General features: G+C 34.1%; 1 protein-coding gene across 1 annotated transcript; it reads right to left on the bottom strand.

Moving 5' to 3' along the window:
* Positions 1 to 87: 87 nt before the first annotated feature.
* On the bottom strand, positions 88 to 27,281 carry LOC123694041 (homeobox protein goosecoid-like). The gene is made up of 3 exons (XM_045639335.1): positions 26,723 to 27,281; positions 20,909 to 21,147; positions 88 to 1,548 (listed from the first exon to the last, which is right to left on the bottom strand). The coding sequence occupies exons 1-3, from the start codon at positions 26,928 to 26,930 to the stop codon at positions 1,339 to 1,341; spliced, it is 657 nt and encodes a 218-aa protein (XP_045495291.1). The 5' UTR covers positions 26,931 to 27,281; the 3' UTR covers positions 88 to 1,338.
* Between the last annotated feature and the right edge of the window lie 694 nt (positions 27,282 to 27,975).

The following is a 27,975-nucleotide window of genomic DNA, read 5'->3' as shown; positions in this document are numbered from 1 at the left end:
AATAAAATTTTACTTATGGGTAAATAAGAAAACAAAAGTGTTCTAATTTGGTAAGCAATTTATTAGTTATTTGCTATTAAACTAATGTACGTACAACGTACAATACCATCATAATACATATTATTGCAACTTTATGAAGATGAAACAGTACTATTGTAGTTGTAACAGTACAGACATGCAGCAATCAATATTTTATTAAAAACAGTAAAAATTTGTCAAAGAAGGTTTGAGGTATTTATTACCCGTAGTTTCAAATCGTCATTTTTGTTTTTGGGCTAAACTTATTTACATATTAAATACCTATGTATTGATATAGAACGTAGTAGATGTCGTGAAATCCCTGCCTTATAATTTGAATTGCCAGTTTATATGTCTACTTCATAAGCATATTTTATTATAATACAGCTGAAATGTTATTCAATTAGTTAAGTATAAGATCGAGCTACCTACAATGTTAATAATACTTCGACGAAGTTGAAAAGTTTTAACAAGTTAATTTGTCACATTTTCATATGAGACAAGATCAATTCATACTTATAATTTATTTTAAGTTCTGAATATTACTGTATTTAATGATAATGCATGTAAAGTAGGTACGTATGTAATTGTAGAGATTAACGTGTTGTCTTTAATACTGAAATAGAACTACCTAGACTTGTTTTGTTTAACTGTACATTGGAACTTTTTTTTAATTGCTTTGCTGGTAAGGACCTATAACAAAATCTTGAATTAAATTAGCCCTTTTATTAAGTGATATCTTAGTCCACTTCTTTCTACATATTCTTATTTAAATAAGGGCTATTAATTAGGTACCATTCTTTAACACCTGTTATATATTAATATTGTATGTATGTGGTATGTATAATTTATAATTCAAGATAGAGATATTCAATTCACGCGTGTACTCGAGTGTAGGTAGGTAGGTACCTAATACTAAGTAGGTAGGTAGATACTATAGTACTAAGTAGATAGTCACTTTGTGTGTTAATATTAATTTTGCTTATTACCAACTCGGATATTCTGACTTAAAGCTAATATTGTAGAGAATAAAATAATTACAAGAGCTTATTTTAACTAACTAAGTATAATCTACAAGTTTACGTTATATTAACAGTAATATAAATAATACAAAATTTCTACATAGGTAAGCAAATAGATTGCAAACATTTCTAGAAATAAAATATACACCATACTCGAATCGATCAATTTACTTTACACCATCACATGTATTTATAGTCTTTTTCTCACAAGTCTTTCACGTGACGAGCCGCAACCACCAAAACTGTCTTTTGTCTAACTGACGAGTCTTATCACTGAATAGTTTTGATATAATATCACTTAAGCAACTTCTAGGTCGGAGTCCTCTGACTCGTCGGTGTAGGGTCGTGGTGTGGGCGGCGCGGGCGGCGGCCGCACAGGCGACGCCATGTGCGCCCTTTGCTGGACAAGGGCGCGACCACAAGCTCGCTCTTCTTGTAATTTACGAAGCCTCTCTTGTTCTTCACGCTTTTGTTTACGCCACTTGGCCCGACGATTCTTGAACCATACCTGTAGCAACAGAAAGATAAATCTTTAAACATTTTCAATGTTATAAATTAATTGATAGATAGTTAAAAAATAAAAAAATTGAGGTGCCATCATTGCTCTTGAAATAGGTATGTAACCAATATTAGAAATGCCTAGTTCGAAGGAGGGTTCCATTCATATGGAATCTACAAACCCAAAATATATAATTCTTCATTTCATAATGGACCTATCTAATGAATGAATTCAACAAATGCAAAATGCAAAACGATAATCCTACAAATATATCAACAAACGTATTAGTGCTGTGAAATTGTTCAGGTGCACCAACATAGGTTAAGTCGTGTGTAAAATTGTATGCATCTTTGAAAAGATATCCAAATATCTATAACAGGAAGCCGACCCAATTCAAATTTACTGTACAGCAACAGTCAATCAATAATACATTATATTTATCGTTGTCCGCGGACAATGAATGGCCCGAATTTTGTAACAAGCGTGACAAGCTACTGGACTGATAATATCCAAGTTCTATAAGTGAATGGCGGTTTTTTTGTTCAAATGAGGTTTCCTGGGATACGTGTTGAGCTGCTTCCACTCGACTTAACGCCGATAAGTAGGTATCAGAGCTCTGCGTGTGGTCGGCAAGTCTGCCTTTATGTCTACCGTCACAACATACTGGGCAGCGGTCTCTTTGCAATTTTCATTCATTCATAAATTGAGAATATATTTTAATTTAATTTAAGTTGTGAACAAGTTACAAACAAGGTTAGCTTTGATTTTTAGATGCTTATTTATATAATTCTCTATCTTCTAAAGATATTCTATGAACCTAGGTATTTTTCTAACATTGTTGTTGTTTTTTCGTTAGTTTATTTCCAACACAAAAGAAAGATTTTTTCCAATTGCCATTTGAATTTTGCAAAACCTCTATTTGGTTGATGGATATCAAATTGGCTGATTACTTAGTAATATATTGAAGGAAAGTAAAATATTTACCAACCGAGTTGATCTTGTATATATGTAGGTATGTACAAAACCAAAATTGTGCAGAGCTATAGGTAGGATATTAAAATAAGTATTTTAATAATGAAATGAAAATGATATTATCGTTATGTAAATAAAGCAAAAAAGGACACCATCAAAACCATCTGCTAGGTTTATACTTTATAGCTGATTGATATAAGCAACTTCCCTCTGTATAGGTAAATCAATAGTTCACAAATTTGTTATTTATATTTCTCTGTTTTATCTCATGTGGAAACACAATAGCCCATTCAAGAATATCTTACGTTTTTATTAACAAAAAGAATTTCCCAGAAGCATATTTAAATCACTTGCTATATTCATAAACATAATAGCATGACGTTATCCGTTCATTTTTAATCGCCCTGACTTTTAAGGCGTCGAAAATAATTCGTCAACGATACCGCTATTGTTCGCGTTAATTGCATTACAAGTGTCGGTCGGTAGCCCGACAAAAGCCCTATTAACTTTCGGATAATGAGCGACGGGCTTTTCGCACATCGGCTGCCGCATTCTGGACCATTCGAGCGGCAAATATGGCCGCCACCGACAGACTTGAGGGCGTCTGCAGCTACTCGCTGCGATCGTATCTCCTCTCTCCAACTATTGTCGTCACCCGCAATAAGATTAGCTCTACGCTCTTTTGTGCGCACGCTTTTGTGTAGTTAACTCGTTCTTTGTTTGATTATATCTTGAAATCCAATTATGTTCATGAAAACACGTTGGAAATCAACCACTTAATTTGCCAGAGTAAAATTCATCCCACCATAGACGTATTATAGGATATTTTACATATTATTATGCATCAATGGTCATTTTTTTTAAACTTTAAAGTAGATACCTAATAGAATTGTAAACTCCCAGGACTAACGTGTTATTCGAACACCCTTTTCATAATATTTCATATGACTCCGTATCGTTTCGCAAATCTATCATTGAGAGACCCATACCACCCATACCATCCATACCTAATAAGCTTCCATTTCCCTCTATCTATAGAATGGAACACAATTGTTTTAACTGAGAGCATGAAATTATCAATTCTATTGTAGTCGGTGCACTGCTCACAGCTCAGAAATATGCATACCCGTATTACATAATTTCAAAGCTTCCGGGACACGGTATACGAAAGTCAAACAGAGGGTATTGTAGAACTTCTATAGTAGATTATTAGTTTAGCTACGTTAAACTTTATTGATTTTGGGATAGAATAATTAACTTGGGTAATACTTAGTTCCCACTGATTATGAAATTACCTCTTTGAAACGCGAACCGAAATGCAGTACCTACAACATAATATTTAAATAGCTAAAAGTAGATTGATAGAAAAAGTTATAAGTACTTAAATTATGAATATTTTCAACCCTTCATCCCATCAAGTATGCAAAAAAAATAACATATACAAGAGACTGCGCATTGTAATTTTAATGCCCCTTGCATGAAGATCAATTAAGTTGTTGTACGATATGATAGAGTGGTGCTAATAGCGTAACGAGTGTGGTTTGGGAAGACGACCAGATGACAAGGGGCGGGGCAGCCCCTGGCTATGCGTACCACGCCTCGACGCCTGTTCTCACATCACCACAAAGAGTAGCCGACGGCAAGCGGACAACGTTTTCCGCCAATATTCACCATCCAATTATTATACCGAATTAAATCAAGATTCTCAGAATTTCTGAAAGCGTCTTAGCGCCTGAAGTAAACAGCTCCGTGTTATGAGAGGAATGATGATTGATGAACTTATAGCCTTAGCTTATAGCATTTATGTACGTAATAATTATGTCATTTCCACAGCCTTATGACAGGTAATAAGAATACTTAAACATAGCTCTAATTATTTTCATTATCATTACCCTGCGTAGCACATTTGGTGCTACGCAGGCAGGACAATTGAGTTACGAACTAGCCTGTGTTTTTATAAATCTATGAATCATAATTTAACTTTACACAATATTGTATGCATAGCATGAAGAGATTATGTCTGGCCGTGTATCCGCCTAGTAGGTGAACCACAAAACAGATTTTGGATCGTTTAACAGATTCCAGCCTTATCGAAATAAGTGCAAAAAATCAAGATATTTGAGAAAAGTAACTACATATTAACAAAACGTAGGCCAACTAGATCTCTGATTAGAAGGTAAAATAGATTTCATAAAGCAAATTGTGATCATCTTATCAAACAAAACTCTTGTCCACTTGCTTCGATATGCTTTTAATAAAAATAATAGTCGTTTAAATTTAAACGTGATATCGATACCAATAGAACAGGCAGGTTTCCGTCGTGGTTTCTCCACTATCGACCACATATTTGTAGTGCGGCAGTTGATTGAAAAGTGTGTGGAGTACAATCAGGATCTATGTGTTGCTTTCGTAGATTATGAAAAAGCGTTCGACACTGTAGAACACTGGGCTGTGTTTCATTCACTACAAAGATGCATGGTAGACACAAGATATGTGGAAGTTCTCAAGGAGATTTATAAAGGTGCAACCCTCCAAGTAAAGCTGCACGAAGTATCTCGCCGAATACCAGTTGGTCGCGGTGTAAGACAAGGCGATACAATTTCTCCCAAGCTATTTACAGCTGCTCTAGAAGACGTTTTTAAACTGTTGGAGTGGTCTGAAAAAGGCGTTAGCATCAACGGGTCAATGTTGTCGCATTTGAGATTTGCTGACGACCTCATTCTGTTTGCTAAAACCCCGGACGATATAAAAGTTATGCTCGAAGAACTACATGATGCCTCACTAGCTATTGGATTAAGAATGAACATGCTCAAAACTAAATTTATGTGTAACAGCAAAAACATTATACCTGCGATCACAATACATGGTCAGAACATCGACAGAGTAGAAGAGTATGTTTATTTAGGTCAAATGGTAACGCTGGATAGGAATGCACAAAAGAGGGAAGTAGACCGCCGCATTCAACTTGGCTGGGCAGCGTTTGGCAAACTATCAGATGTATTCAAAGACAAACAAATACCAACCTTCCTGAAGAGGCGAACGTTTGAGCAATGTATTCTTCCAGTAATGACGTACGCCTCTGAAACCTGGACACTAACCAAACACCTAGTGAATAAACTCCAAGTAGCGCAAAGGTCGATGGAACGCGCTATTCTCGGGATTTCATTGATGGACAGAATTACAAATACGACAATAAGGAAGAAAACTGGAGTTATAGACATAGCACTCAAAGTGTCTCGGCAGAAATGGAGGTGGGCGGGACATATCTGCAGATTAAGTGACAACAGGTGGACCAACAAAATCCTAGAATGGCGTCCTTGGACCGGACAAAGAAAAGTTGGCCGTCAGCCTACTAGATGGGCTGACGACATAGTGAAGATCTTGGGAAGGAAGTGGATGCGAGCGGCAACGAACAGGAAGGAATGGCGTGCACATGAAGAGGCCTATACCCAACTTTGGGTTTAACCAGGCTGAAAAAGAAGAAGAATCGATACATTGATACTCGTAGAATGGCGTGTGAACAGCGCACTGGGCTTGGAGTGGCGGCGAACCGAGCCCAAACTTATTGTAATAATGTTGTTAGAACAAACAACTCCCCTCCGCCATGTTTGAGATTACAATTACGGTTTTAGCGAACTGATTTATTAATGGACCGCTTGATCCGCCTCTGATACTTTAATGTCGATTTAATTTACATTCACTACTGTTTTCAATCATTTAAGGATAATTGTAACATCGAGTTATTAAAATACACGATTTGGGAGTCCGTTCAATTTGTTCTATTAAAATTACTAAAGTGTTAACATTTTTATCAATGTAACGTTTATAATAAAACTGGACATGAAACTAAAAAATTCTGAATGAATGGCGAGCTTTTGGTATTAAATATGAAAAAGCTCCAATATATTTAAATTTAATAGAGAAATTATGTCTATAATTAGGTACTAATAAATTAATAAGCAATAAAAGATTTGATTCAATAGATACAATAAAGAGTGAATATTTAGGTAGATTTATATTGTACTACAAAATGTTCAGTCAATAAGTATGTAGGTATACCTAAAAGCAGAAACTGGTTAACTTAATCTAATAAGCTTTCATATTAATTTATAAACATATGTATGTTGATGAAAGCTAAAAAGTGAATTTAAATTAAAGTAGTGCCCCCAGCTAATACTAATTAAAAGCCCATCACAAGGACTGCGACAAATCTCGCATTTTTCATAAGCTGCGTGAAAGCTCTTACACCTGTCGTATTTCAACTCCCCATTAGCAGTGAAATGCATTAGTCAATATTAAAGATGCCGTTCGTGAGTATAATTCCACAAAGGGCACTTCAAATCACACCCATCTATTTTCGGTAATGTCAAAACATCATTCCTCTCCTCGGCCGGAGGCAGAGAGAGAATCCCCTAGTGTCTGTCACTTCGTATCAATTACCACACGCAAACACCCATGACCGCCCTTCTATACTGCTATAAAGTCCTATCTACGCACAATACGTCAGCCGAATCGAAATTCAATTGTCAAAAGATTGCTTTTATAGAACCTCGATTTGGACGTAAATCGAAAAAGTATTTTATCACAGAAGTTTCTGCGCAAAATAGGACTTAATGTATTAGGGGTAAGAATGAAATTCGTTAAGCGATGACGAGGCGTAGGGCTCCCGGGGGGTCGTTTTGCAAACATCGTTCTCCCCTAAACGTTATACTTTGAAAACAATAATTTGTATTGCGTATCGAACGCGTCCATAAATAATAGAGTGATACTTTACCCAGCGGCTTCACCACGTTCTCTATGTGGCATTTCAAAATGCCACATTCGGAATAAACTTAATCAATTATGTTCAACCCAGAATTTTTATATTACTTTCTAGAAAGATTATCAACCAATTCATAGCTAAGAATTAATATATTTGTTGTTAAACTGGTAATAACAAATTTATAGTAGAGCCATTTTAATAGGCAACATTTGACAGTTCAAACAAAATTCAACAACGTATAAAAATCATCATAAATGAATAAATGCGTTATGTTTTTTAAATATGTAGATACTAGTCTTATTTTGCTCCTTAAATTCACAAAAGAAAGTATATTACTGGGACAGGGATTCGCCTGATGAATTTTTAAATTGATATGTGTTTCAAGTTCGATTGACAAAAGTTTCAAGTCCGTATCGATTAATTCACTTTAATCGATGTTTTTAAGCAGATTTTAACCTATCTTCGAATATAAAACTGATAGCCGTCAAATATATGTTGATTATGTAAAATACTGTTCTGTGTGTAAAATATAAGTTTGATTATTTAAAAGGTAATTTGTGTGTCGTAGGTATGGAGATTAGAGATGTCTATTATATTTGAATGACTCAATGCAATAAGTTGCACATACCTTTCTAGTTTCTACACATAAATGAAGAAGTTTTTCAATCAAAATCTACTTAAATATAATAAATTTTTGTTTGTCTGTTCTTTCGTTCTCGTCGCAATCGAACGAATTCTCGATATGATTTTTGTGACTTAGAACTTACTATGTGATAGTTAGAAGGATAGAAGTTCTCGTAAAGAGCTTATTATAAATGATCTTATGAAGTGAGTGTCTTGAAGGTTGATCGATAGGCTATAGGCATAGGCTACTTGTTACCCCGTTAAAAACTTCTGGATTTCCTTTGACTATACGCGGGCAAAGCCTTGGGCGGAAAGTTAGTCAATAATAAAGTTAAGATAACTTTTTTTATGTATACTGCAAAAGGAATAATTCTATAAAGATCTGATAAGTAATTGTAGAATTTAATTATCAAAAAATGAGGATACCTATCAATATTTTCTGGAAATTACGTAACTAGAAGGTTCCTACCTATGTACCTATACCAATCGTTGCGATGGAAACGATGTAAAGTAATTGAAGCTTTATTGTAAGTAGGTACATCTCTTTCAATATTGCGATCTTCGTATACCTAAATAAGATACATATGACGAGTAAATGATAGTAAACAATATAATAATTGAAATATTTCTTCGAGTACGTTTCGTTTGACATAACAAAGAGGACTAACAAGCGGAAAACGAAGCAGGGCAGAACTCTTTGATCACTTCATGCCGGATCGCTGCTCAGTTATAAAAGCGTTATTGCTTTATTGCGGAAGTAAAAGACAAAATGGCGCCGCGCCGCTTTATTACTTAGTAACACATTGCGAGTATCTCTTTTAATATAGCTAGCTATTACGAGATAAGTCCTGTCGGGGGAGGCTGTGCAGCGTGATGAGGAAACCCGATGTCGTTGGGCGGAGCGACACGCCCACTTTTTCTTGTTCATCGCTGTCTGGGGATACTTTGTCATTCTGCTGCATTTTGATCACTATGCGAAATAAATATTACTGAAAGGAGGTTGCGCGTACAAACACATGAAATACATAGAGTCATGTAGAGTCCAATTTTCTAATTCATTTTCGTGCTTTACTTGGGAAATATATTGTTTGTATTGGGAAAAGTATTGTGTGAGCTAACTTTAAATATGAAATAAAAATAAAAATATGTTACTTCTACTTAATTACTTGTATGTATAATAATATGTATTACTTACTTAATATAAAAAGCCATGGTGGTCACAATTTTTTAAATCAAAGGCACTTCACATGACATATTTTTGGTCATAAATAAATCGATAAACCTTATTATATCGTAAAATATCATAACAATTGGAATAGACACTGTGAATAGACATCATTAAAATTCAAATGAACAATGATTGTAAACATCACTAGATTGATAATACGTAGAATCAAATAAATGAATAACACCCTCCCATCTAAATAAAGATCCGACAACCGCCGCAATTTAATAGATATATTATCATTTAATTACGAGTGTCAAAAGAAAACACTGAGCCAGATGAATAAGCCCCAGAGATTTAATCAGACAGCGCTCGTAATAAAGATCAACATCGACATGAAGTCGTACGCCGCGGGCCACTTCGCGAGACAAGTCGAGATTACATGTCTCTTTAATTGTTAATTACGCAAAGAGTTGAAACGTCTGCGCCACAAAACAATGATATCCAACCCTCTACTGTCTTTTCATTATGCGAGAAATAATATTGACAGTACGAGCGATCTCATCTGCGAGGAAAGGGAAAAATAAGAAATAAGGCGAAATCATTTAACATCCACTCGATTTGAGCCTTATACACACTAATTACATATTCAATTTTATTTTTCATGTACCTAATGTAGAATTAATTACAACTTTTAAGTTAAATAGTTGTTAATGTTATATTCAGTAGGAACGTTTTTATACTCAGAAGCTAATAAGTAATAACAAGCTTTGTATTTTACTGAGTATCAATTTATTTTTATACGTTTCGGGAATGTTGTAGTTTCGTAGCCGTAACGGAATATATCACACATCAAAAATATATATAAAATTGAATTAATATCTAAAAAATTGTAGATAGAGCATATTAGGTATTCTGTGATAGAGCTAGAGTATTACACTGGGAGATAGCTCCCAAGTCCCAGTGATTATTTTTATAGGTCATCTTTGAAAATCGGATAGGTAGGTATAGATAAAATTGTTTTATTTCGTGATCATACATTCATATACAAAAATCTTGCCGTTTTTAAATAATGATTTGTCTAGAAATATTAGTAGAGTCGCAACTCACAGTATGAAGAGATGAGAATTTATAGTGATATCTGCAATAGTTACGGAATAATTGTCTGTGCTCACTTAACGATTAGGTACACCCTGTATACCTAATAATAATTAAAAAAAGCTCTTGCCTTTATACTCATAATTTTTAAGACGAATTAATTAAATCAAACCTTATTCATCAACCTTATTTTACATTAATTAATGTAAAACAAATTTTTTGCTTTCCTTCACATAAAATATTTATCAGAAAATGACGCTTATGCTACTACTTTAAAAATTAAATAATATTTATCGAATAACGTAATTGCTAAACGCCATAAGCGCTATTTATTTTTTATAGATTTTTATACATAATATAGTGTAATGTATTGAAATTCATGATTTCTTGACTAAATTAACTTTGTGACAAAATAGGCTGAGTGCTAGATAAATTTAAATTTTACTTTGCTATTGGGCTTAATGGATTTTACAACTTACAATTGCCTGTATTCTAAAAAACCCTTTTCAAATGTAAAGTTAATTAATAAAAACATATAAATAAAGAACAAAACAGTTAAATTAACGTAAACTCGATTTAGAGCAAGTGTTGTAATGGCAAAACAAAAGCGTTTTAATAATGCAGTTTCCAATTGCCGCTACGCAAATACAGGGGCAACGAAACCAACATTGTTACCGTAAAACTGTTTTTTTGGCTTCATTCTCCTATTTTCAAATCTATACGTTTAATAATTTATCTTAGTCGGTTGATTGTTGGGTTGGTATCGTGGAAACAACAACTCCGAATTTTTTATGACTTTTTAATACCGAAAAAATTGTGATTGATTTTCAAAAATTTGTAACACAGTTCAGTTTTTTAAAAGGATAAAGTTTTCAATCAGTAACGTAACGGTAGGTACTTGTTAATATATCTAGTTTCTGTTACACGTTGTATCCGGGAACCTTAGAATATTAAAAAAATAAGTCACCCGTTATTTAGGCTAGATATTAGCTACATATTAGGTAGGTACTCATACTTTGATGAGTAGATATTACCTACCTATAGTGCAAAAATTTTGCGTGTCCCTTTTGTGCTCTTATTGTTGTTGCTTTGAATCGATGGATGAATTACATTATATTGAATAATATAAAAGCATGTTTGATGTCACTCATTATTTATGTAATGTTCGATATGGATTCAATTATCCTGTTCAGGGACCAGTAGATATCCTTACCATGATACCAGAACGCAATCGAATCTTGCGTTCTCATGTATTCGATAGCGAGTAGATAAACCGGTAAACGTGAACTTTCCTAGAATTCCTAGAATCGAAACTGTATGTATTTAGAGCATCTGTCAAATTAGAGTTACTGATGGCATCGATAATCTAGAGAAAACGCGAAAAGATGTGACTCCCGGCGGTAAAATGTCGATAGGATTTTTACTTTAAGACTGTTACTACCTTAAGAAGTTTCTAAGTGACCGCTTGAGGCGCTGTATAATTTTCCATCCAAACTTACGCAATCGCTAACGACTAAGATATACTGTAAAATATTGTATAGATTGAAAGCTCATGTTAGATCTACAGGCCTATCCACTGCGCTGACCAAATGCGGGTTGGCAGATGTGAAATGTCTTTGAAATTTTGATATTTAGCCTATGCCGGTTTCCCCACAATGTTTTCCTTGACCGTGATGTGGTGACATGGATAAGGCAAAATTTTCCTGATTCCTAATCCCGAGTTTTCAAATTAATTCTGAGGGTCTTATCACTGAGCTATCTCTTCTCATTACATCTTAGGGTAATATATGTATACCTACCTACCTACGTAGGTATCTAACCTGTATGCTTAAATAATCGTGATCAGATTTTTATATATTTTACAAAAACTAAGTTGAGCTATGAATTACAATGTACAATAACAATGCAAAAATTTATAAAATATGAAACAGTTAACCAATCTTAACAGTTATGTAAAATACGTAACAATAAGGTTTCAAGGAAATAAAATCATTAAACGATCATCTTGTCTTTGACAGTTGACACTTCTACAATTAGTCTCCGTATTTTTTTAATTTAAAAATAGAATATCTAAGTTTTGTTAAAGTATAAGTGCTAAATATAGTAAAATAGTCAGCGATTAATAAGTGCAAACGTTATCTTAACACTACGTACAATCTATCGAGCATAAAAAGTGATTTGAAATAATCGTCTTTAGTGCCGAACATATGTTCCGTAAACAAGTAACTTATAGAAGATTGAAGTGATTGTAAAGTGTTATAAGTGAATTTGGAATCCATTGTCATAATTAGGAACCTGTATTAACAATTCTAAATGTGATGAAATAGTGTTTTGTGAATAAACTTTTGAGATCGTAAAGAAAAAAATTATCACGAGGGTGATTCAAAAACTTTGTTTCGTTACTTCTATCGATCGTCGAATAAGTCTAATAATTTCGCATAGTCGTGTAACCGTGCTCGTAGCTCTTCAGGGAACTGTGCAGTATAAAACTAGTAACTGTCCAATTGATGCTGGTTCAAACCCTAATCGTACATGATATTATTATATTTTTTCTTTTTTTTTCTCTTCTAATTAATCTATAAACTAATTAATTAATTATCCATACGCAATTAATTTTATACAAGAAATTAAAGTTTTTTTTTTTTTTTGGAACAATGTCTAACGTTTGTGCTGGATGTCATAATTCTGTTAAGGGTATACACTCTCTGAGATGTTCTCTATGTTCCTCGGTCTACGACTTACAATGTGCAGGAACCAGTGATAAAAGGTTTAATGCTATGCTACCAGAAAAAAAGTCCTCGTGGAAATGTCCTGCGTGTCTTAATCTACGACCCAAGCTTGACAATACTAATACGCCTATCCGAAACATACAAAAAGAGCCAGTCTGCGACGATTTGAGCTCTCACGTAGCTGATAGCAATATAACGCTTAGAAATAAAATGGGGGGCTCAAGCCGGTCGCGACCTAACGCTAGTGATAATTCCAACCCTGTGACTGAAGCGAGCTTGCAAAAAATACTAGATTCATTTAAAAGTGACATGACCGAAGTGATACAAAATGCTGTCACCAAAGCAGTGTGTGACAAGTTTAGTACGTTAACAAAACAAATTTCAGACTTTCATGAATCACTTACGTTTTTAAGCGACCAGTACGAAGCTCTTAAACTGCGCGTACAGGAAAATGATAACATAATGACTAATCTAACGAAAGAAAATGCTACCTTGGTGATTACTGTTAAAGATCTCACAAGTCGTCTAGCCTACACTGAGCAACATCTACGTGAAAGTAATTTAGAAATTAATGGCATTCCTGAAAACCGTAGTGAAAATCTTTTGAATTGCTTGAACCAATTGGCTAAAGTAGTGAATGCCGATATTAAGGACGATGACATAATGCATGTAACTCGCATAGCCAAAATAAATAAAGATGATGGTCGGCCGCGCGCTGTTATTGCCAAATTAAGAAGCCCCCGCCATCGCGACATCCTACTTGCTGCGGTGCAAAAATATAATAAATATAATAGTGATGATAAATTATGTACAAATCATCTGGGGATCGGTGGTACTAAAAAGCCAGTTTATGTTGCTGAGCATTTAACTCCTGCTAACAAAATTCTTCATGCTAATGCAAGATTAAGGGCAAAAGAATTGAACTATAAATTTGTTTGGGTCCGAAATGGCAAAATATTTGTGCGCAAAAATGAAACCAGTCAGGCATTGCAAATCCGTTGCTTAGATAGTCTAAAGAAAATGGTTTAATTATTGTATTAATATTTAATATTATTGTTTAATGTATGAATGTAACGGTTTTTATTATCTTCATAATGGTTAACATATACTATCAAAATGTTAGAGGACTTAGGACAAAAACTAACGAAGTATTTAAGAATATATTATTAAACTCATATGATATTATTGTTTTTTGTGAAACGTGGCTCAAATGTAATATTTCTAGCAGTGAGATATTTGATTCTCGGTATACTGTATATCGTAGAGATCGCAATTGTAATAGGAATGCTAAGTTGGATGGAGGTGGAGTTCTAATCGCAGTTTCCCGAAAATTTCAGTCTTCTAGACTATTAAAATACGAAACCGAATACGAGGATCTTTGGGTAAATGTTATAATCGAAATTGACGGTGTTGTAAAAAATGTTCCTATCTGTACTATTTACCTCCCACCTCCAACCAATCACAAAGCTCTACAGAGATTTATTTTAAATGCAAATAATGTCGTAGAGGAAATGGGAAATGTTATAATTCTTGGAGATTTTAATTTGGGTAATATAAAATGGGTCAATAGCTGTACGAATCGTGAAGTAATGGTTCCAATTGAGTATCATGGTAATGTGGAATGTGCTCTTGTTGATTTTATAAACATTAATAATCTTGATCAAATTAATAATGTTCTTAATCACAATGATAAAATGTTAGACTTAGCCCTGACAAATATCTCTTGTTGTAATGTTTCCTCGGCGATTGATATATTGACTAAGCCAGATCCTCATCATCCTAGTATTTTGTTGTGTGTCGAATCCAAGAAGCTTATATCTAATACACTGGAGATTGCACTATGACCATTAACTTGTAACAAGAAAATATGACCTAGAATGACGTCAGTCATGTTTTTTGTCTCTTTCTGTTGAGTGACCACGTTGGTTTGTAAATTCAAGATTTTTCAAAATAGAAAAAACTAAAAATCATGGTCTATAAATAATAACGACATAGGTATATTTTTAACAGTATTTATATTATAATATTATGGTCATACTTTATAGGTACATACAATTTTAATTGGTATAGAATGATAGTTTTAAATAACTTTTGGCTACAAAGCTTGGATATGAACCGATATAATATAGCATTAACATCCTTTGTAAATAGAGGAAAGTTGTGTTTTGCATCAGATGCTGTTTACCAAATTGTAAGCTACTCAGATCTTCTTTTTAAACGCGTTGCTTCGACGGGTCAATTTCAAGCCAAAATCATCAAAGAAAAACTGTTTATAGCGGCCTTGCACAAATTTCAGCTAACTTTACAAAGTTTATTTTTCAAAAGGTATTTTTTTCTGGGTCGTAATCCTCAGTAATCTTGATGGGCACATATATTTCTTTTTATTTTACTTTTTGGAAAGCTGAAATACGTAAAACAAAAAATATAAGGTAAGTTAAAAAAGTATAAATTTCAATGTAAAAACGAACAATCTTATAACTACATGTGAGTGCAATACCGATGTCGTGTGTTGTTTCATTACTAGTAACAATCTTTAAAATGGTGTTCTAAATTTTCATCATAATATTGTTATTACAATATATTCTCTTCGCTATCCATAAAAACTCGTCATCATGGTTACCTTACTTGTTAAATTTGTTTATTGAAAACTTGTTGAAAAATGATAAAGTATTGGGGAAATAACAAATTTAACATGACTGCTTACTAAAATGATGCTTAATTAGACAATTTTTGCCATTGAAATGATTCTAAACAGGTCAATGCTGGAGTATTGAGGAATGTTGTAAATAACGTAAATATACACTTGCCTGTGAAATTCTATGCCAGAATTTGGTGTCCAAACACTTCTGCAATTTTGCACAATACAATGCATTCTTTATATTCGGAAAATATTCATTAAATAAGCAACAATATTAACTTAAATATTCGAATCGACGCAATTTTTTTGACACACATGCCATATTGACAAAGTGAGAGTTGCTACAATTTTATTATGGTGACTACCCATAAGCAGGGAGTATCGCTTTTTAATAACTGGTTCAGATACTTATTTTATTTAGCATAAATAATAATTGTCTCATCCAACAATGCTTCTGAATGACGTTTTTGGCAATTTATCAACAAACTCATGTACAAAAACTAACCTTTTGCACAGAATATTACAGCATACATAGTAGCCTTGGGAAAACTTCGTATTAACAGTGGCAATACCAAGTTAGGTGTGAAAGTGATAAAAAACATGAACTGGGCAATATTATCTTGTTACACGTCAATGTTCATACCGAAATCTCCAGTGTATTAGATATAAGCTTCTTGGTCGAATCTAACGTACCCTCTACTTTGCGATGTAATGACTTTGTTAGCTATAACTTTTTTAAGGCTAATTATGATGATATTGTGCGAGAGCTGGAAAATATTGATTGGGACTCTAAATTTCTACTTGTTAATGATATCAATAAGAAGTTGGAGCTGTTTTACGATGTTTTGCGAGGCGTAATTGAGCACCATGTACCGAAAAGTTACATTAAAAAAAGCAAATATCCTCCCTGGTTTTCTCCCGCTTTAGTTCGTATCATTAAAGAGAAGGATAAAATTAGGCGTAAGTATAAACAGTTCAAAAACCCCCGCGATCTGTTTGAGTTTAATGTTTTGCGAGAAAGATGCAAAAAAATAATTTCACGTTGTCATCAAAACTACAAACAAAAAATTGAAGAAGCCATCAAAAGAGATAGTAAAGCATTTTGGAAATATGTTAATAGTAAGCGAAATAATTGTCTATCATCGATACCGTCTGTTATGTGCCTCGACAATCTTACCGCAGTAAACGGTCCTGACATTGCGAACCTCTTTGCCTCTCATTTTTCATCCGTTTATTCTGATTCAATAATAAAAGCGCTTCCAATTTGTTCAAGTAAAATGACTTGCTATAATGATTCTTGTTCCAAAATCAATGTTACTAAAAAAGAGGTTCTTGTCAAGTTAAAACAACTTGATGTTAACAAAGGTGCTGGTCCGGATCTTATCCCACCCATTTTTCTTAAACGTGCGGCCGTCTCGTTAGCTTCTCCTCTAGCTAATATTTTCAATGAGTCTCTCCAGCAAGGTATATTCCCCGAGCGTTGGAAGTTTTCCAGGATTGTGCCAGTATATAAAAAGGGTGACCAAACCATTGTTAGTAATTATAGACCTATCGCTATTTTATCAACCTTATCAAAGGTTTTTGAATCTCTTGTTTGTCCTGTTGTTACTCGTTACTTGGATAAATTTATATCACCACATCAACATGGTTTTCGTAAAGGTCATTCTATCCAAACAAATCTTGTGAAATTCTTGTCTGACGTAGCGAGTGAACTAGATAGCGGAGGCCAAGTAGACGCGATCTATACGGACTTCAGTAGCGCTTTTGATAAGGTTGATCATGAGACGCTGCTCATAAAATTAAAGAATTATGGTGTATCAGGCTCCATTTTGAAATGGTTCGCATCTTACCTTTACAATAGATCACAGGAAGTGGTTGTGAAGGGTTTTAGGTCGTCTATGTTTACTGCAACATCTGGAGTCCCACAGGGGTCCCACTTGGGTCCACTGCTATTTCTTACTTATATAAATGATATTTCTGACTGTATCAAACATTGCAACTATGCTCTTTTTTCTGACGACTTAAAAATCTATAAATCAATAAAAAATTTATCGGACGTAAATGCTATTCAGGATGATTTGGACAACATAGCAATCTGGTGTAAAGCTAACTATATGGTCATCAACTCTAAAAAATGTTCTTACATAAGATTTACGCGAAAAAAATCACTACTGCATTCTAAATATAATATCGAAAATGTTGCACTCAGTGAAAATTCTCAAATTGTAGATCTTGGCGTCACTTTAGACAGCGGACTTAGGTTAACATCCCACTTAGACAATATTATCAAAAATGCAGCACGGATGTTGGGCTTTATTAAAAGACATGACTCACATTTTAAGACATCAACTAAAATAGTTCTTTATAATTCTCTGGTTCGCAGTCACCTCGAGTTTGCTTGTGTGGTATGGAATCCCTACTATGCCGTACATTCGCAGCGTATTGAATCTATTCAGCGCTCCTTCACGAGACACTTGGCTTTTACCTCTCGAGGTATATCACATCGCTGCCCATATAGTGAACGCTTAGATTTTTTTAAAATGATTTCGTTACGCGACCGCCGCAAATTACACGATTTACTATTTCTCCATAAATGTGTAAACGGTGCTGTTGTCTGTGAGGACATCATTTCTAACATCGCTTTTCAGATACCGTATGGCTTTCCCAGAAAACCGGTAAAAAACCTTTTTTGTGTTCCAGCTTGTAAAACTAACCTAGGCTAACATGCTCCATTATCGAGAATGTGTACTACTTATAACCAACAAATAATGCTCTTACCAGATCTTGACATATTTTTTGGATCTCTCGCACAGTATAAGCATAAAATTATTCACAGTTTTTCCAGCAGCGTATAAAATAATGTAATATATTGATTATGTTTTTCTTTCATTTATGTTTAATTGTATAAGTGTTATTAATGCGAATGTTGTGTACACCTATAATTGATAAATACATCAGATACAATTAATTAGATAATGTCTTCTTATATATAATGTAATGTGTATTTATTGTTGTGTGTTCCATAAATTAAATAAATAAATAAATAAATAAATAAACGAAAACACCAAGTTACAAGTTACGTAAATCGCGAAAACTCCGTTATCCGAGAAAAAGCCTTATAAGTGACCCCTCATTAGCCGCATTGTTGTGCTTTTAACGTTTTCCCAGCCCTCGGCTCAGGCTAGCATAAATAAATCAAATTTAATTAACTCAGATTAATTTTCGCGGCGCCCGCGCCGTCTCACCCGCGAGCGTCCCTTTTTATTTGCCCCGAGGTAAAATTCTCCGTTGAAAAGTGTACAAGCGCTGATTTACTATGGATTCTTTAATAAAAAGTTTACACTTAGTTGTACGTGTCGTCGGCTACTCCCGACCGCCGAGTGCCGGCGCGGGTGAAGCCCCACAGAGCCACTTAAATTAATCAGGTGGGACTGATGTTTATCTGTATAATTGCAATGTTTTATAACTTATTTGATTGTTGACGGTTTTCACATCAATCTAACAGGCACGATTTTCCACAAAGGTTTAAAATAAGTATTTGTTTGTTATGTAGGTACTCTACCTATAATGTTTCCACTGGCTTATCTACTTTTTGTGTGCTTTTTATTTGGTTGTCGAAACATGTAGAGTTTTTATAGGTACTAAACATTCAAGATTAAAATACATGATTCAAGTCTGTTGTAAAAAAAACTAAAATATTTAACACTTTCTCGTACTACATTTTTAATTATCTCATGTATCAAACTATGTTAATAGTACTTATGTTTGATTACCTTCTATACCTAGTCATAACTAAACCTTCAATGAACCAAGCACTTGTCTTAAACTTGTAAATTTCCACGAAAATCAAAATTTGCGCAAGAACATTGTGTAAAAGAAATGCGGTCAAGCAAATAATAGAGCGTTGTCTGTCTGGCTGGCTCTCTGAGTGCTCAGCACACACTTGACCAACACCGGTAGCCAGCAAACATCCCTGCGCGCGGTTAACTGCCCAAAATTCTCGCAACGATATTTATTTTTTCATACTACGAGAATAACTTTGAAGCCTAAACTATCGTTTGTTTTTACGGTAAGTATTCATATTGTATATCATACAAGTGATTTTTTTTACAATTTATGCAATCGTTTTTTTCTATTTGCTCTACCTGCATAATATCTAATTGTCATCATATATTGCCCTATAATTTAAATTAGGTACATACCACACGCACAAATGATTCATAAACAAGGTATTTTATTTTACTATAACAAGTTAAAAACATAAAGAGAAACCTATTAGTAGATTATACTATTGACAGAAGCACCAGAAGGTACATACTTCAACATAATACAGTTTTTTGGTTCGGGCCACCCACATTTTGTTGGCGTGTATAAGATGTCACGTCATTGTATTTACTTATTGACTCTTTGGTGTTTATTAACGTTTCACTACAGTAGTGTTGGTGTGAATATACATTTATTTAGAACAGTTGTAAATATGAATATACTACCACTAGCCTAGCTCTACCAACTCTACCTACAAGCTTATTCTAACTTCTAAGACATGATTAATGTATTTTTCCAGGTTTCAAATAACTACCAATTATTATATAGCGTTTTTCTGGAGTACCGAATATCGATTTACGATTCTATGCGATACTTGAGCAGACATAACTGTTAAAAAAACTCAAGGCGCGGCCGAGTGTTTCTAAGGGTATGAGACGGAAGCAGTACACATAATTAATTATTGAGTAGCAAGTATCGTCCTTCTGTGTCTGCTAAATAATTTTTTAAAAAGCAACTCATGACGACCTTTTATAATCATGATGATAAAATTGAAGCTCATCAAGAACGCAAAAAATTCGGGGATAGCTACCTAGTAGGTAGTACTTTTTTTTGTTGTGTTATATAAAAAGTAATTATAATTGTTTCTAGAAATAAATTAATAAAGACACTTCTATTAATGATTTATTTATTAAATCTCGAATACCTACATAGTAATAATCTTGATATTTCTATGGTACAATCTTGACTGTAAAATCTCTTCGATCTAAAAATAATAATAAAATGGGACTATGCGTAAACTTACTAGACATGTAACTAAATCTTTTTATACAAGACAATTTTTTTCAATAGTCTAGACAATTTTTTAATGCAGTTTTGGGACTGCCATCGATTTAAAGTTCTCCTCCAAATACTTATTTGCTTTTAAACATTTTTGCTACCCACTCTATCAGAAAAACATAGGCACCTAACTACTATGTTACTATAAATTGTGTCTCATATTTTCCATATCTCATGTTATAATCTAATATGTTTATTTTTTATTCTTTCTTACGTATGTATGTACCGATTCAAAAAATACACATACGTAAAAAAAATCAAAATTGACAGATTCATACCTCAACTCTTTCTTCTTTCAGGTCGACCCGCAACGCCAGCTGCTCTCTAAGCACCACATCTGGATAATGTGTCTTATCGAATGTGCTCTCTAGCTGCTCCAATTGTTCCTCAGTGAAGATCGTTCGATGTCGGCGCTTGCGTTTGGGAGGAGGGCCTGATAGACCCGCGAGCGCCGCAGCCGCGTATCCACCATACAAATTTGCATAGTTGCTGGCATTTGTCACTGCGTTGCTAACACCTGTGAACAATAGATAGGGTTATCAAATTACTTTGTTATTTTAGAGGATCTGGTTAGAATTGATTTGTAAGGATGGATGTATTGAGGAATCAAACATTTTCCACATAAAAAAAAAAACAAACGTCAAATGACGTCAGATCGTTAAGAAAGCAAACACTCCACTGATCTTGCGTCACATTCGGCTAAAAATCTTAAAAAATACAAACAGAGGAGAATCACGAACGTCAGACTGTATTAGAATTAGCATGCGGCAAGACGAGCGAAGCATGAATACCCCAGCTTAAGGCCCTCGTCGACCCCGCACTCTGAGCCAGCAGACGGACTTCACCAACCGTTAAAAATATTATCGCTACAAATAAGAATTGAATATTTTTGCATATTTCCTTTAACCTCGGTGAGGTATTACGTTGTATTATTTCCGATGGAAGCATAAAAGCTTTTATCGCTAGCGGCGCTACGCTAAGACGCTATCGATGTTCCGTTCTCAAACTGTGGTTTTCTTTTAATATATTATTACTTGATGTAAACACAATTCGTAAAGCTTAAGATCTCATATGAGTGGATGAATATTTTTAAGGTTTTCATTTATAAATGCCTCTATAAAAATATAATGGATAATGTTGACAAAATATTTGGAATTTGGATGTGGATAGGTTGTTGAAATTGTTACAATAATTTAAATATCAAATGTTTATTCATATTGTAATAATAGATACGATATGATAGTCATAGATAATCAAATATAAAAATACGCTCGCAAGAAAAAAAGCACGTCATGATTAAGATTTTATATGCATAATCTTATATAATATCAATGAAAACTTTAAAATTAATAAAACCTACATCAAAATATTTACACAAAATGCATTCGAACTTACATTTCCTTTATCCTATAGCAACAATCTCAGAAGCCCTTCAGATATTTTTAAATTTAAAAGTGTTTTTATAGAGGAAAAATACTTTAATTGAGATAAACCCTGTATTCCCCTCCGATCCCCAACCGCGACGCGAGGGCTCGCCCGAGGCACCGTATTCCTTATTCCTACTTAACCAAAGTAGTCAGTTATAATGTAGACAGTTTGTAAACCGATGCCCTCTTACCTTTAAACCGCATTTTATATCAGGAATACATTGTATAAACGAAAGTTTTATAAAACTCAGAAGCTTTTCTGTTTTCATTATTCTTTGCAACGATGTACCTACCTATACTTTGGTTACCTATTTAAATAGTCAACCTGCATAATATATCCCATATGATTGACTTTATGATTATTAATTATGGACAAAATATGTTCGATGTTAGACAACTTTATTTTCTGAATACATACATACATTATTAGTCTTTGAATCTTATTTTAAAGTTAGTTCTCCCAGGGATTTATTTAGGACCGATGCTGCCCGTAGAATAGCTATTATACAAATTACAATTGTACCTAGGTATCTAATTTCATTTTATACTAAAACTATACTACTACTATACCTATAGTTTTTTCGATAAAACTTTACAGAACGGAATTTATACCTATAAGTAAATTCCAAATAATTTATTATTAGATTTAGTACATATTATAGTTGTTTTGCTTTGTATTTCGCAGTGTTTTAAGGCGTTGATAGGGGCTAGCGACCTTGGCGACGATTTACTAGGCGGAATCGGGGGACCGGCGCGAATCTATCGTAGTAAAAGTACGTATAAAAATTATTTAAAAAGATATTTGGATATTGAATCAAAATTTAAAACAACCATGCCCTGTGTTTCAATTTCATAAACACACTGTAAAAACACTACAATAATTGACATTATATTGACTTAGCGTTTTGGTTTAAAGTACAAAAATCGACCTCAGTTCATGATTTTTTTTCCAAAAAACCTGATTGTAAAATAAACAAATTAAAACAACCATGCCCTTTATCATATTCGAAACTATAATAAACATTTTTTTAGATATGTACATAAAGAATCTAAAAAGAAAAACGGTTATAACTAGAGTTAATTTTCGGTATCAAAAGGGGATTCTACCCGATTCAGGCCTTAAAGATCGAATTTTATCTATAAGTATTTCAATGGTATCTAACTGCCATATTTTGATTTCTTTTTATATTTCGCGTTCTAGACCCGGGCCCGGTCGGTCACTATGGTAAATCCGACACTCTGGTTGCCCCACTAGTTAGTCTCTGAGAAGGTATGAAACGTGATTTGTAAAGTTTGAGAAACTTTTCATATAGGACCAGACAACATTCCAAAATTATTTTAATTTTATATTTTACAAACCGCCCAAACGTGAATATGACATGGTTTTTAGGTAAAATTCTACATCAATATCTAATTCAATATCTTGCTTTACTCTTGTCTGCTTCAGGTAGTGTCATATTTTATGTAACTGGTGTCAGAAAATAAACTATTTTTTAATAATATTTACCAGTTTTCAGTAAGTAAACGTCAAATACCAGAAACAATTTCTCGGCCCTGCGCTACGCCCAAGGCTACGCCAAATGAATATTTATTTACATATTACAGAATCGTGGATATCGAAAATATAATATGTGCATACTTCTAAGTAAGTATTACTTACTTTTAGAAACACTCTAAAAGGAGAAAAGTATACTTGTGTCCATACATTCATACTTATATCTTCTTAATACAAAAAGCTTTTCGATTAACGCTCAAATGATTTTGCTCTACCTATCATAGATTATGTTAGAAGATTTATTAGCTACTTAGCTACCTATAGGTAGTAAGGTTAGGTACCTACTCCGAATATGTTGTTAATATTAGGTATATTGAATAAGCTTTCATAATATTATAAATTAAAGTTTTCTAACTTCTAAGCGATGACAAAAGAAAATAAGTTCAACGGGTTCAAAATCAAGTTTTGTTTCCTGTATTGTGTTGCAGTAAAGTTTGCAGGTTTGGATTGTGGGGAGGGAATTTCCACGTTTGGTCCTGAGACCATATTGGACTATAATAATGAATTTGTCGGTATAAAATTAAGTAAGGAGGGATCTATCTAGCACATAAGCATTGAAAATCGCATAATTGAGAAACATGGACTATGTTACTTATTTATGAGAATGTAAGATCAATAAAATGCTTACATGCTCTACAGAGTGGCACAAATTTAGAGTATCTACGTGCGGCGCATTTTTATTTGTATTTCATAAATTGTTTAAACTCTATATGAGGATCTATGATAAACGCTACGCACGCGAGCAATATTTTGAGCTTATGGTATCATACACGCAATTTCCGTATCAACAGAGCGGTTATAGGTCCGCCGCGCGAATCTAGGAAAATCGAAAATCAGTAGGGATGGCATTTTATTGACACTTAAATTCATTTACTTCCGTTTTTCAGTAAAAAGTAACTATTTCATTTCCACCATTACTTAAAAAGAAAAATGCCGATACATAATATACTGAACAATTAATACCTGTAGAGTGTAGAGTTTTAAAAGCGATGGCCACTTTAGAGAAGCTTTCCAAAATATAACTTTTGTTTTAATTAATAAAATGATAGTTAAATCTCTTCCCACGTTTTTATTAAATCAATATTTTTGGGTTAATTTCAAGTAATTAACTAAGTAACCTGTAATTGAAAATCAAAGCTCTTGAGCCATTGGATTAGAAATTGTAGGTATGCGTGTGCTAAATGCTGAAAACACAATAAATTTCGGGATCCTAATGAAACAGGAATATTTTTTGTACATCATCTTATGTTAAACTTAGGAACAAAAAAAAAGCAAAACAGTAAAATTTTGAGTTGGACCCTTCTTTAAAAAAATTATGCAAGGGACTCTTGAATGCTTGTTTGGTTTTAAAATACTAAAATAATTATTAAGAAGATATATTTTTACAAGACTATTTACCTTAATTATTGCCTAACACATATTTAATTTTATTTATTTATTTTCTTAAGTTATTATATTATATTACTAGCTTCCGCCTGCGACTCCGTCCGCGCGGAAAAATTAAGGATTTTTTTTTTCTACGTATTTTTCCGGGATAAAAAGTTTCCTATTTTATACCCAGGATAATAAGGTATAATTATACAAAGTTTTATCAAAATCGAACCGTTAGTTTTCACGTGATGCCTTCACATACAGACAGACAGACAGACAAAAATTTTTTTAATCACATATTTGGGTTTGGTATCGGTCCAGTAACTCCCCCTGCTATGTATTTTTTCAATATTTTCAATGTACAGAATTGACCCTTCTATAACAGATTTATTTATGTAATAGAATAGAATAGATTTATTTTCTAAATTTATTTTGTACGTATGTAAATCTATGATTACTACTTAGATCTATTTTGACAATAGGTAAATAAGGCGGGCCAACTATCTAAATTAGCTTTTTATTAAACGATGCACTTTAATTAACTGCCTGGATGATAACTGGCCATTCAATCAAACAAGAAGGCAAATGATTTAGCTCTATAACATTTAACTACTTGCCTAGAGAAGTCATAAAAATTTAGACCTACTCTGCTATTTGGGGGTAAAATCTACACACAGTGACTTATATAGACGGTAAGTACATCTTATACATGTAGGTGCTATTTAAGTCACTGTCAATATGGTCAGGTACTTACAATATCACTAGATAGTATAAAACAACGGCGCTTTCTCTGTCTCTATATTATGTCCTGTATGTATGCTTAAATCTTAAAACTACGCAACGGATTTTGATGCGGTTTTTTTAATAGATAGAGTGATTCAAGAGGAAAGTTTTAGTATACACTTATTCCACTCTAACACTTCTTTCCTATTGCATTGAAGCGTTTTTATTGCAGACATGATTTTTGGTTACTCCGTTTTCGCATCGCGGTAGAACACCTTATTCTTATGAGAAGTGTTTTGGACAAGATAATTGACTTTTATTAATATCTTCAGATAACAGTAGTACCTATCTACCTATGTCTACCACACAATACCCATAATTAATAGTAGGGTATAATATAAATTCATAATAATTAGAATTATGCCGATAAAAATTCTTGGAACTTTTTTAAGAAAGGTTAAGGTAGGTTCTGGTTAACATACCTACACAAGATAAATCTAGGTAGGTGGGTACATAATTCTACCCAAACTCGCAATATGACCTTTTTTAATTTCTACATTGATTGTTTATTAACACATAGATTTTATGGTGCATATTTTGACAAAAACACAGTGCTAATACTTAGATATCGAGGATATTTTAGTTCTTCTCCGTTACCATTACCTACCTACTTTCAAAAAATCCAGTAGGGCAATATTATTTTGATAAAAATTCATGAAAAGCTTTCAAACACCGTTAAAACTTTTATGTTCTGAAGATAACATTATTGTCTTTCGGACATCTTTTCATTGGACATTGAAGTAGGTATTAGGTAAGTTAATCCTCAAAAAACGAAAGAAACAAGTTTCTCTACAATTTCAATAATAATACTTGTAACCAAAGACATCTAGGTACCAGAAATTTTCCATCTGACATCATTAAAAACAAGATCATATAATCACACAATCTTCACAGTTCTTGCACAAATCTTTGAGAAAACTTCAAGGGTTCAGGAAATGACCCGGCGTAACACTTACCGAAAAGTTCATGTGCCCTATGAAAGGGCGTATGTGCCAGGTGGTGCAGCTGGAGCGGTGGCAGCGGCGGTGGCGGGCGCGGCGCCAGGATGCTGTCGATGGTGAAGAGCGGCGGCGGCGGCCGGTCCGACAGCGCGCCGCCGCCGCCCAGCAGCAGCGCCGTGCTCAGCAGCGCGGGCGCGTCGCGCGCCCAGCCCGCCCCGCCCATGCCCGCTTCACGTCCGCCGCTCGCACTCTCCGCCACGCTGGACGCGCTTCACACTCACCGCCACCGCCAACTCGACACACGCACTGCTACTGTTTCCCTCACGCCGCCCCGCATTATACTCTACCGCACATTCTACACTTCACACGTATCTGATTTTTAACACTCTCCTTTACTCTAGCTACGCAATTTGCGAACAGTCTATTTTTATTGTAACAGAGCCAGTTATTTTTAAGGGTATATCGGAGCAGATAGCGGCGAATGATAAGGGATTAACGTAAGTAATTATAGGATAATGAGATGTGATGCGATTCCAAGTAAATCGTGTAAGTGAATCGCGGAGCGGTGTCACGATGCGCGTCGGAACAACGTGTGGGGTGAACGGGGCGTTCGCGGGGCGTGCTGCCGCCGGCCCCGCCCCTCGCTGAGCTTAATGGAAGTGACAATACGACGCTCCCAAACCTTTATAACCAGTAACCCCTCCTTGTAATTCATAATACTTAAACGGTAAATGCATTCGGAAAATATCCTACATAACACGAACTGCTTTGTTGGAATATTTGATGAATATACGAGTAGGATTTAATTTTTGCGAAGGACTTATATGTTTGCGTTTGTAGCTTATACCTAACAACTAGGTAGGTACACTATGCTGAGTAATACAATATAAAAAGTGTATTAAATATATCTACCTTTATGTTTTTTATAACAAGTACCTAGATATTTAATTTGCCCACGTAGAGCTTTTGTGCAAAAATGTAGAGTCGTAGAGTCAATATGAATATTCTTGAAATCTTCATATATTCAGAGATATGCCTTATTATTTTTAATAAATTTTATAAATAGGCATTGCATAATATTCTATTATAATATTATAGTTCAATGTCACAATAAAAATACATGTATCATAATACCAATGTTGTAAAGATATTTCCTTGTAAAACCAACTAAGCAGGTAGTTGATTATTTAAATCTGCCTAAGTATGTGGGTCAATGTAAGATAATGTTATTTTCTTGTTAAGTACCTGTCTAGATTATGCAGACTGTC

The sequence above is a fragment of the Colias croceus genome, chromosome 8, assembly GCF_905220415.1.
Source record: "Colias croceus chromosome 8, ilColCroc2.1".
NCBI classification, from domain to species: domain Eukaryota; kingdom Metazoa; phylum Arthropoda; class Insecta; order Lepidoptera; family Pieridae; genus Colias; species Colias croceus.
Note: the sequence above shows the minus strand (reverse complement) of the source record. Positions and strands in the feature narration are given on the sequence as shown.

What these genes read in the sequence shown, in the direction of transcription:
- LOC123694041 (XM_045639335.1), bottom strand. Translation starts at nt 26,930, where the DNA reads ATGGGCGGGGCGGGCTGGGCGCGCGACGCGCCCGCGCTGCTGAGCACG. An exon ending in TAGGGCACATGAACTTTTCG is followed by an intron (nt 21,148 to 26,722) that starts GTAAGTGTTACG and finishes TATTGTTCACAG; the next exon opens with GTGTTAGCAACGCAGTGACA. An exon ending in TGAAAGAAGAAAGAGTTGAG is followed by an intron (nt 1,549 to 20,908) that starts GTATGAATCTGT and finishes CTGTTGCTACAG; the next exon opens with GTATGGTTCAAGAATCGTCG.